The 12115-nt window shown below is 41.0% G+C and overlaps 1 protein-coding gene across 2 annotated transcripts in view; it reads right to left on the bottom strand.

Moving 5' to 3' along the window:
• Window positions 1-12115, bottom strand: part of sdk1a (sidekick cell adhesion molecule 1a) — a 781818-nt gene that overhangs the window by 521410 nt on the left and 248293 nt on the right. The window contains exon 2 of one of the 2 annotated variants that reach the window (XM_059979483.1): window positions 794-953. In XM_059979483.1, coding sequence (XP_059835466.1) covers window positions 794-953 — 160 coding nt within the window. The remainder of the gene's footprint in view (window positions 1-793; window positions 954-12115) is intronic. The other variant, XM_059979484.1, reaches the window with a different exon arrangement.

Raw genomic sequence — 12115 nt, 5'->3', positions numbered from 1 at the left:
AGGACTCACACTACCAGGTTCAAAACAGTTATTACCCCTCAACAATCAGGCTCTTGCATCAAAGGGGTAACGCGACTCAGCTTCACTTGCCTCATCATTGAAATGTTCCCGCAACCTACTCATTTTAAACAACTCTTCATCTCATGTTTTCTACATTTACTGTTTAATTATTTATTTATTATTACTATTTCTTCTTTTGGCTTTGCACAACTTGTCTTCTGCACTCTGACTGAATGCCCTCGTTGAGCGGTCTTCCACTAATTTTGGTATGGTTATTATTGAATAGATTTATTGACTATGCCCACAAGAAAAGGCCTCAGGGTTGTACATTGTGACTTATATGTACTTTGATGATGAACTTACTTTGAACTTTGAAGGCAACCTCCTCAGGCTGACACCAACATATTACACCTGAACCAGGAAGGATACTCCTGAATGTCACTAGGGATTGATCAGCCTGGTTTGAGAAGGAGGCTCAGGTTCTTTCAGTTTTGTTTGCAACTAGTAACTACAAGACAAAGCTCTAACAGACAGGGTGTTTCTGGATGGGCAAGCACAGGGTGCTTGTGGAGGAGCAAGCAACAGGAGTGAAAATGATCATGGAGACTCCCAAGCTGAAATAATCCTTTTGTGCTGAGGCACATCTTCAGAATTGCTTGTAATCAATGCCCAGCCAATCATAAAGCTAGCCTACAAACAAACAAGTTTAAACAAAATTATGAGATATCATTTAAATATTCACATAATCAATGTATTTTTGTTAGTTATGGCACAGTTTTGGGCTTTCTCTTACCTGTATTCCCTTGAAAACTCCGTGATCGCTGTACCATTTCGGAACCACTTGAACTCAAGTGGCCAACTTCCTTCCGCTAGGCAAGTTAAGACCAAACGATTTCCCTCAAGATGAACTTGTGGCGGCCCTGGCTCCGTCTTAAAATAAGGCGGAACATCTTCTGAAAGTGAAAATGGACACATTATAAAGCTGTGCTATGACAGAAAACAAGACAGTCAAAACAATACAAATATGTTACAGCCAGTAAAGTTTAACAGCTCCAGCAGAATTCACCAATGGATTTAATAACATTCTTAATAAGACAATAAAAGCTTCAGCCAGGTTTGAAGTTTCCAAAACCAAAATTATCTCATTAATGTGTTATATACCTTGTGGTTATAAAGAATGATGCATGCTTTGTTTTCTTTTTGCAGCAGTTGCTCAAATGTGTGAGCCGCAAAGCTACTGCACACTCATTTGCTCCCATAATCTCATAGCCTTAGTCAATGTAAGTCCCAGGTTGTGTGAATTATTTTGATAGAGCTGTTCTTTTTTTGCCATTCTCTCTGCAGACCCCACACAAAAACATTCCAGTCCTTGCTTCAACCTTCACAAATTAGGCATCCGTTGGTCTCGTGAGACCATGGATTTACACCTTGGAAGGTTTCCAGGGCGCAGGCTTGGGCAGGATGTATGGGAGACCGGCAGTTGCCAATGCTGCAGGCCTTCCCCTCTCCACGCCACTGAGATTGTCCAAGGGAAGGGCACTAGGACCCATGCAGCTTGGCACCGGTGACGTCGCAGAGCAATGTGTTGTTAAGTGCCTTGCTCAAGGACACAAACACGCTGCCTCAGCTGAGAGAAAACAGCAATGGTCCCTTAGACACCTTCATAGCCTTACGTCCCACGCCACAAAGTTCATATCCTTCAACCATCAATCCAGCATGGATAATTTCACCCACCACAATACTGATCACTGAACACAACCACTTTTACTTTCAAGGGCTCCACAACTCATGGTCTCAGCATTATTTATTTATTAGTTTTTTTGTATTTGCGCAGTTTTTCTTTTGCACATTGGTTACTTGTCAGTCCTTGTGCGGAGCTCTTCATTGATCCCACTGTACTTCTTTGATGCACTAAGAACACTTGCAAGAAAGTGAATCCCTGGATAGTATGTGGTAACCTCTACATACTTTGAAAAAACATTACTTTGATCTTTGAGTTTTCATACGAGAGGAAGTAAACACAAAAGCATGATGTGCGAAGTGCACTGACAGAGGATAAGACATGTACATCAGCAATAAAATGCTTAGAAACTGGGCCAGGTCATGCTAGATGCAATATGTTCTTTGGCCTCACCCCACACCACAACCCCTGCATTGACTGCAGTCATACTAACATTTTTGTGGACAATCTGATGAAATTAAGCTTCATGCCTCACTCTGATGGCTACCCCACGATGGGCACACCCTCTGAAAGCGGCACTTGAGGCCGAACTCTGAAGCAAACCCTGGGTCAAGCTTTTAACAGCCTGTGTTGTTTAATGGGATTTTTAAATACCTCAAATTGACAAGAGATATTTGAAAACAACTTTAACATATTTAAAGAACATCGATATTTAAGAAGTTTACTCAAAATATTTAATTAATCAGAAGCATTAGGAGGCAATTAAAATAAATATAACATTTCTGCAGTTACCTTTCAATCCACATGACCCCATTCAAATGAACAGATGCCAGCATTAAGTCCAGGAGCCAGATTTGAAGTGTAACTGGCTCTTGAACTCAGCATGCCCGAGTTCTGTCCTTGAAACTGTGCTGATGTGAACCAGGGAGGGTCAGGTCACATTACAATGTCTAAGTTAAGTACATTAGTCAAAAATGTACGGACCTGCATCCTGCAGCAAGCCATGGGTAGTACGTTGTACGATCAGTTATCAGCATGAACTTGTCCATCAATTCTAATCAAGAAAGTTGTGCGTCTTGTATAATTATGTCAGGGCATCAAACTGCCTTCAAGATTCCAGCCATGATCTGAATATAAGAAGCTAAATGCAATGTCCTTACACAATTCTATATACTCACCTATTGTTGAAGAACCCTACTTTTACAGAATATGGAGGTGCACCTTAATATTTCTAATGTTCATGTTTTCACAAACTGAGGCAGAGGTACTTGAATCTTGCTGCATATCCATTGCCCTTCTCTCTTCAGAAAACAACCTCAAAAGTTGCTTCTTTTACCTCACTCATCACAATTTATCAACATTTCTGAGCATATCTATGAAGCTACTTTGGCATGTTTCTATTTCAAGGCACAATACAAAGCTGTCATACAAACAAATACAACACAAATCTACTCTCCGCAAACATCCACAAATTGGAAAAAGTAGTAAATGGACAAATTTTATGTTCTAGTAAACCAGAAATTGAGCTTCAGCTTTAAAATTTGTCCTAATGCTGCACATCAGAGATCTGTGAATTATATAAAAGCAGCTTAGTTATCAGTTTACGCTTCACCATTTTAAATATAAAGGATGGTTTCCTGCAATTAAACGTTGGCTTAAAGAAAATGAATCATGTATCAAATTTGGTACACATGTAATGAATTATTTTTTAATTACTAGGTGACAAAGCTATATTCACAGATCTGCCATGGCATCCACTAATTGTTTCTGACAGGATCCCAGGAGCTACTGTATGAAAGGAAGTAATTAATCGTGCTCACTGAAAATCTACTTTTCAGATTCTGGCAACAGAATGCACAGATGCAGGCTGTGGCAACATAGATGTTTTTCCACATGTCTATTCTACAAATAGATTCAGCAAAGTTCAAAGTTCACATCTGGCTGAATTTCCAGTCTCATTCACAAGGAGCTATAAAATCCAGCAATGCAAATGGAAAGTACCTTCCCACACAGCTCTACCGAAGAGCGTCAGAATACAACGGAAAGTAAGAAAACACTCAAAGGATCTGTCTGCCGACCACTATGTGCATCATTTCATCCAAGTTAAGAGAGTGTTACCAGACTGCTGAAACTCCCTCATTTAGAATAAGGTGGGCCCTGGATCTCAGAATCTACCTTGACATGGTCTTGCACCTCATTGTCTACCTGCACTGCACTTTCTCTGTTACTCTAACACTTAATTCTGCACTCTATTATTGTTTCACTTCGTACTACCTTAATACACTTATGTAATGAACTGATCGATATGAAGGGTATGCAAGAGAAGTTGAACCTGAGAACATAAGACAATAATAAACCAACGTACCAAATTGTTGCACTTCATTCACCTTCAACTATCTATGCCTTTAATAGGACAAAAATCCCTGTAAATTTTCTCTGGTACTTTAACTTCAAGAAATATCATAACCACTCTAATCCCCATTTGTACACCGAATTGAGTGGAGTTTATTGCCACATGCATAACTCTGATCAGGTACAGGCACAATTAAAAGCTTGCTTGCAGCAGCATCACAGGCATATTGCTACAACAAAACATGCAACATAAATTATACAGTACAGTAAAGAGACAGATCGTGTAAATCAAGACATTACTGCAAAAAAAAAACAATTCGATAATACAGCGAGGTGTTCGATCGCGTTCTGTTGCTGTGATAGGATTAAGGTTGTGCAACTCAGTTTAAGACTTAGTAGATGCAGGAGACAAGATGTTTTTTAAAACTGGTGGGTTGGAACTTCAGGCTTTTACACCCTCTGCCTGTTAGAGCAGCAAGATGTGAGTATGGTGGAGATCCTTAATGATAGGATGATAATGAGTTCTGTGTCCTGACGAAGGGTCTCGGCCCGAATCGTCGACTGTCCTTCTCCCTATAGATGCTGCCTGGCCTGCTGCGTTCCACCAGCATTTTGTGTGTGTTGCTTGAATTTCCAGCATCTGCAGATTTCCTCGTGTTTGCGCTTAATGATAGATCATCACTTTCTAGAGGCAATGCCTCAAATAGATGCTTTTAATTGCAAGGAGACATGTGTCTACAATGGATCAGGCTGTGTCCACTACTCTTTGCAACCCGTTGCGTTCCTGTGCATTGGAATTGCCATATGAGCCCGTGTTCAACAGTACTTTCTACAGAATCCTTAAATTTCACAAGAAATCCTTCAGGACCATTTAAAAACACAAAATGTAAACACAGCGTTTATCTTGTAGACATGTGACAAGAAAACTTCATTTAGATAATGATGGGTCAGAGAAAGATCACTTTGACTCTTCAGTACATAGTTCCTTCAAGAACAGCCATCTTCAGAATCACATAGTGTTGAAGTATCAAGGTTTTCAAACAGGCCTTATAATCAACTCAGGATTACAAGTTCCTTTTCAGACATTATTGGTGTGGATTACTGCTTTTGTTTAATTGAGGTACAATGTTCAAGATTCAAAGTTCAAAGTAATATAACTTTATCATCAACATACATAATGTATATGTCACCATATACAACCCTAAGGTTAATTTTCTTGTGGGAATTCACAGCAATTTCAAAGAAACTATAAAATGAATGAAAATCCACACACAACAAAATGGACACACACCCAATGTGCAAAAGAGAACAAACTATGCAAATACAAAAAGAAACAATAAGACAAACAAATAAACAGATAAGCAAGCAACAAATACTGAAAACCTGAAATGAAGAGTGCTTGAAAGTGAATCTATAGGTTATGGGAACAGCTTAGTGCTGGGGTGAACCTGGTGGTGTGGGTCCTGAGGCCCCTGTACCTCCTTCCTGATGCAGCAGCAAGAAGAGAGCAAGGCCTGGATGGTGAGGGTCCTTGATAATGGATGCTGCTTTCCTGCAACAGCACTCCTGGGCTGGCGGGACTGAATCCACTACCTTTTGTAGGATTTTCCATTCAAGGACATTGGCGTTTCCGTACCAGACTGTGATGCAACCAGTCAATATACTCTCCACCATGCATCTACAGAAGTGGGTCAACGTTTTCCATGACACGTCGCATCTTCAAAAACTTCTAAGAAAATTGAAGTGCTGCTGTGCTTTCTTTGTAATTATATATGCTGGATCCAGGGCACATCATCTGAAATGATAATGCCAAAGAACTTAAAATTGCTGACCCTCTCCACCTCTGATCCCCTTGGAGAGGCCAGCTCATTGTCCTTTGATTTCCTCCTCCTGAAGCCAATAAGCAGCTCTTTGGCTTTAGTGACATTGAGTGAGAGGTTATTGTCATGAGAGGTTCAGCCAGATTTTCTATCTTCCTCCAATATGATGGTTTGTCACCTCCTTTAATTCAGCCAGCAATAAGAATGCTGGCAGCAAACTTAAATAAGGCATTGGAGCTGTGCGTCACCTCACAGTCAAGGATATGAAGTGAGTAGAGCAGGGGACTAAGCACATGGGCTTGTGGTGCAGCTATGCTGATGTAAGTCATCATGGAGGAGGATGCTGTTGCCAATCCAAACTGACTAGAGTCTGCAAATGAAGAAATCAAAGATCCAATTGCACAAGGAGGTATTGAGGCCAAAGTCTTGGAACTTATTGATTAGTTCTGAGGGAATGATAGTATTGAATGCAGAGCTGTAGTCAATGAAGAGCATCCTGATGCATGCATCTTAACTGTTCAGATGTTTCAGGGTTCAGCGAAAAGCAAATTAAATGGCATCTGCTGAAGACCTATGAGACGGTAGGCTAATTGGACCAGATCCAAGTCACTCCTTGGACAGGAGCTGATATGTTTCATCACCAACCTCTCAAAGCGCTTCATCACAGTGGACAGTAAGTGCTACTGGATGACAGTCATTGAGGTAGACTACCACATTCTTCTTGGGCACCCATATCATTGAAGCCCATTTGAAGCAGGTGGTATGCCAAACCGAGAGGTTAATGACATCCGTGAACACTTCAACCAGTTGATCACCTTGTGTCTTTGGCAATCAGCCAGGTACCCATCTGGGCCGGATGCTTTTCATGGGTTCACCCTCCTGAAGGATGCCCTCACATCATCCTCAGAGACTGCAATCACAGCATCATCAGGGGCTGTGGGAGTTCATCAAGATGCCTTCATGTCTTGCCAGTGAAAATGAGCATAAAAGCTATTGAGCTCAGCTGGGAGCAAAACCTTGATGTTACCCATGTTGCTTGGTTTTACTTTGTAGGAGGTGACAGTATTCAAACCCTGCCACAGCTGTTGAACGTCCTTCAGTGATTCCAGCTTCCAGTGAAATGATCTTGCACACTATCTTCAGAGGGTTCGATCTTTCAGAGAATAAACATTGCAAAGATTAAAGTGCTATTACTAAACTTCACATTGGCTTGTTGAATTAAAAATAATTGTGCTGAACGCAACTGCTAACTCAAATGTTAGCACATTCATTAGTACAGAGATCTGCAACTCAAACAGAGTCAATCATAATTCCCACAATGAGAAAAATATGGGCTAAATTTAATTCCATACTTCAGGTCCTGGCACTTAAATCAGAGCAATTAAATCTTTGGCAATCATTCTATTCTTTTTAGAACTATGATTACAGAGAACATTTTCGAAGAGTATTTTTAACATGTACATTATTACTGTGTAAGATCTGAACTCTGGGACAAGGTCAGAACCAGCATGGCAGTTTTCCTAAGTTTCAAATCTAGAAACGAGTGCTCTTCAATTGATGAAGACGTGTTGCTGGAATGGCAAAGTGCTGCATTGGCCAGTCGGAAGGGTTAAAGTTAATTTATGAGCCAGTTTCATAACTTGCTCCTTCAGATTAATAATAATCAGTCCACAGTTACAGGCAAATCAATTTTGATATAAAGAGTGTCAAGAGCAGCGTACAAATTAAACCAAATGTTAAAATAAACTGACACTGAAATTTATTAAGCTATCATAATTTTAGCATCAATCAGATTACAGCTCAGTAACAGATGGATTAGAAACATCAAAGTAGGTGGTACAATCAGCTAGAGCCGGCCCTTCTTAAAAAGTCAACAGACAGCAGCATTGCTTTAGTTGCTGACCTTCATCTTAAATGCAATTATAAAACTCAGCTTCTATCGTACATTAAAATTACATAAACACACAGAATGATAAACCACAGAGGACTTACTTGCTCTACTCTATGAAAGAATTACCGATAACTCCAACAATCACCAGAACAAAAAAAAACTAAAAGATACAGGCAAAAAGGCACTTAGAGAATAATATTAGAATTCTTCAGAGGGCATATGAATTTATGAAAAAGAAATCACATCTGTCAAGTGTGTTTAGAGGTTCTTGTGTTTGTAACAAATTGAACAGAAAATAGCAAAACAGGGGGTGTAGTGTATTTGAACTTCGATGAGGACTTCAACATAATGCCATACCGGAGATTATTTAATGAAATTAAAGCCCATGTGTTTGGGACAATATATTAGCATAGATTGAAAACTGGTGAAGAGCAAGAACTCGAGAGTAGGAAAGGACAGGTCATTGCCGGCTTGAGAAGTAAAAACTGCTGGAATTCTCAGAAACAGAATCAGGCATACTGCAACTCTATTTGTCATCAGATTTGTTGTTTTGTGGCAAAGATACAAAATTAAAATGTTACAGAATAAATAAATAGCGCTACAGGAGGAGGAATAACAAGGTAGTATTGCTGAATTCATGGACTGGTCAGACTTTGATGGTAGAGGGGAACAAAGTGTTTCTGAATCGCTGAGAACCGATCTTCAGGTTCTTGTACTCTCCGCACCCCCCCTCCACCATGACAGTTAACGAAAAGAGCAGATCTCTCCAGATGGTGAAAGCCAGTCGTAGTGGATTCCACCTTTCTGAAACACCGCTTCTTGAAGATGTTCTTGTTTGTGGGAAGGTTTTTGCCTGTAATGGAGCCAACTGAGGAAATTAGATCTTAGCATTGGAGCCTCCAGACCAGACAATGATGCAAACAGTCAGATTGGCCTCCAACATACACCTATGGAGATTCACAAGAGTCTTTGGTGACATACCAAACCTTCTCAAACTCATAATGAAGTAAAGCCACCGGTGGGCCTTCTTCATGATTGGACCCAGGATAGATCTTCCAAGATGTTGACAGCCAGGAACTGGAATTTGCTCACCCTTTCCACCTTGCTGACCCCTCAGCGAGCACTGGTGGCTGTTCTGCCAACTTCCCCTCCTCTAGCCCACAATCAAATCCTTTGTCTTGCTGAGATATATGGGAAGTTATTGTTGAAGTACCACTCAACCAGCTGACCTATCTCACTCCTGAATTGCCATCTGACATTTTACCAACAACAGTGGTGTCATCAACAAGTTTGTAGACAGTTATACCCAGAATGAAGCCATGTGGGCCAGAACATTCAAAGTACCTCAGAGATTTCCGAACCTGTAATTCAGGAATTGGCACCTTTTTAGCATCATTGAAACTCCTTATGAACTGGACAGATTCTAATCATCTTACTTCTTGTTTTGGTCCTTCCAATCAATCTGATCCCATGTGTTTGGATTCCATTGTTTCTAAGATAGTTTAGATGATGTGATCTATTGAATGAATTATAGGCATCATTGCAGGCACATAGTGAAGTCTTCAGACATAGAAATCTTACTCGTTGGCCACTTAATTAGGTAAACCTGCTTAATAGTGCAAATATTTAATCAGGCCAATCATGTGGCAGATACTGACGCATAAAAACATGCAGACATGGTTAAGAGGAACACACACTAAATGCTGGTGGAACTCAGCAGGCCAGGCAGCATCTATAGGAAGAAGTACAGTCGACGTTTCGGGCTGAGACCCTTCGTCAGGACTAACTGAAAGAAAAGATAGTAAGATTTCAAATCTCTATCTTTTCTTTCAGTTAGTCCTGACGAAGGGTCTCGGACCGAAACGTCAACTGTACTTCTTTCTATAGATGCTGCCTGACCTGCTGCGTTCCACCAGCATTTTGTGTGTGTTGCTTAAATCTCCAGCATCTGCAGATTTCCTCGTGACATGGTTAAGAGGTTCAGTTGTTGTATCGGAATTGGGAAGAATTTGGTCTAAGTGACTTTGAATGTGGAATGATAACTGATGCCAGACAGGGTGGTTCAGCATCTCAGAAACTGGTGCTTCATAATCTTCATAGTTTACAGAGACTGGTGCAAAAAAAGGAAAAACATCCAGTGAGTGACAGTTGTGGGCAAAAATGCCTTGTTAATAAGTGAAATCAGAAGAGAATGGCCAGACCGCTTCAAACTGATAGGAAGGCAACAGCAACTATACAGGGCACTGGTGAGGCGGCACCTGGAGTATTGTGTGCAGCTCTGGTCTCCATACTTCAGAATGGATATACTGACTTTGGAAAAAGTGTGGAGGAGGTTCACCAGGTTGATTCCAGGGATGAAGGGGTTAACCTAGAAGGAGTGATTAAGTCACCTGGGATTATACTCTCTGGAGTTTAGAAGAATAAGAGGTGATCTTATAGAAAGATACAAAAATTTTGAAAGGGACAGGTAAGATGGAAGTAGGAAAGTTGTTTCCATTGGTCGGTGAGACTAGAACTAGGGGACATTGCCTCAAGATTTAGGGGAGAAGATTTAGGACGGAGATGAGGAGAAACTGTTCTTCCCAGAGAGTGGTGAATCTGTGGAATTCTCTGCCCAGGGAAGCAGCTGAGATTTCTTCACTAAATATATTTAAGATACAGTTAGATAGATTTTTACATAGTAGGGGAATTAAGGGTTATGAGGAAAAGGCAGGAAGGTAAAGCTGAGTTTACAGACAGATCAGCCATGATCTTATTGAATAGCGGGGCAGGCTCAATGGACTGGATGGCCTACTCCTGCTCCTGTTTCTTATATAACCATATAACAATCACAGCACAGAAACAGGCCATCTTGGCCCTCCTAGTCCGTGCCGAACCCTTAATCTCACCTAGTCCCACCTACCCGCACTCAGCCCATAACCATCCACTCCTTTCCTGTCCATATACCTATCCAATTTTACCTTAAATGACACAACTGAACTGGCCTCTACTACTTCTACAGGAAGCTCATTCCACACAGCTATCACTCTTTGAGTAAAGAAATACCCCCTCGTGTTTCCCTTAAACTTCTGCCCCCTAACTCTCAAATCATGTCCTCTAGTTTGAATCTCCCCTACTCTCAATGGAAACAGCCTGTTCACGTCAACTCTATCTATCCCTATCAAAATTTTAAATACCTCGATCAAATCCCCCCTCAACCTTCTACGCTCCAATGAGTAGAGACCTAACTTGTTCAACCTTGTTCTTATGTAACTCAAATAACTATGTGGTTCAACAGTGGCGTACAGAAGAGCATCTCTGAATGCTCAACATATCAAACCTTGAAGGGATGGGCATGTGCAGTAGATGCCCATGAACAGTCACTTCCAAAGCAGGCAGGCTGACATTTTATTATTAGAATATAGTTACTTAGTCTAAAAAATCAAGTTAGTGTAGGCAGAGGTTCTTAACCTGGGGGCCATGGATAGATTCCAGTCAGTCTGTGAACTTTGAAGGGAAAAAGCTTAAATCATTATATTCACTAATCTGTAACTGAAATTTAGCTTTTTCTTCAGTTTTGAATGTTGGCAACAAACCACAGTAGTATGAGCAGTACCTGTGACTTTGTCACCAGTAGAAATCACAGATATTTTCATATCACATTACAGGTGTTACAAATATCTCAAAGTATAACTTACAGCACGCTCAGCACTTCTTCCAAATTATAGTATTTATTAGACCCGCCGCTAGATCGAACGTGATCATGGACTTCCTTCTACAGACACTCGTGCAACATAGCTGGCCGACTATTGGACAGCCCCATGCCCAGTAGTTGTTTAGCCACCAAACAGTGAAGTTGCGTTTTCTCACATTTGTGACCCAGACATCTACACTGCTCTCCAGTACACTACTCCCTATATATGCTTGTTGATCAATGTATACCTGGGGGTGCACCTGGAGGACAGACTTGAATGGAACATCAACACAAAGGCTGTGTACAAGAAGGGCCAGAGTCGCCTCTACTTCTGATGTCAATAGACAATTGACAATAGGTGCAGGAGTAGGCTATTCGGCCCTTTGAGCCAGCACCACCATTCAATGTGATCATGGCTGATCATCCACAATCAGTAGCCTGCTCCTGCCTTCTCCCCATATCCCTTGACTCCGCTATCTTTAAGAGCTCTGACTCTTTCTTGAAAGCATCCAGAGAATTGGCCTCCACTGCCTTCTGAGGCAGACCATTCCATAGATCCACAATTCTCTGGGTGAAAAAGTTTTTCCTCAACTCTGTTCTAAATGGCCTACCCCTTATTCTTAAACTGTGGCCTCTGGTTCTGGACTCCCCCAACATCGGGAACATTTTTCCTGCCTCTAGCGTGTCCAATCCCTTAA

The sequence above is a fragment of the Hypanus sabinus genome, chromosome 9 (assembly GCF_030144855.1).
Source record: "Hypanus sabinus isolate sHypSab1 chromosome 9, sHypSab1.hap1, whole genome shotgun sequence".
In the NCBI taxonomy this organism is placed as follows: domain Eukaryota; kingdom Metazoa; phylum Chordata; class Chondrichthyes; order Myliobatiformes; family Dasyatidae; genus Hypanus; species Hypanus sabinus.
Note: the sequence above shows the minus strand (reverse complement) of the source record. Positions and strands in the feature narration are given on the sequence as shown.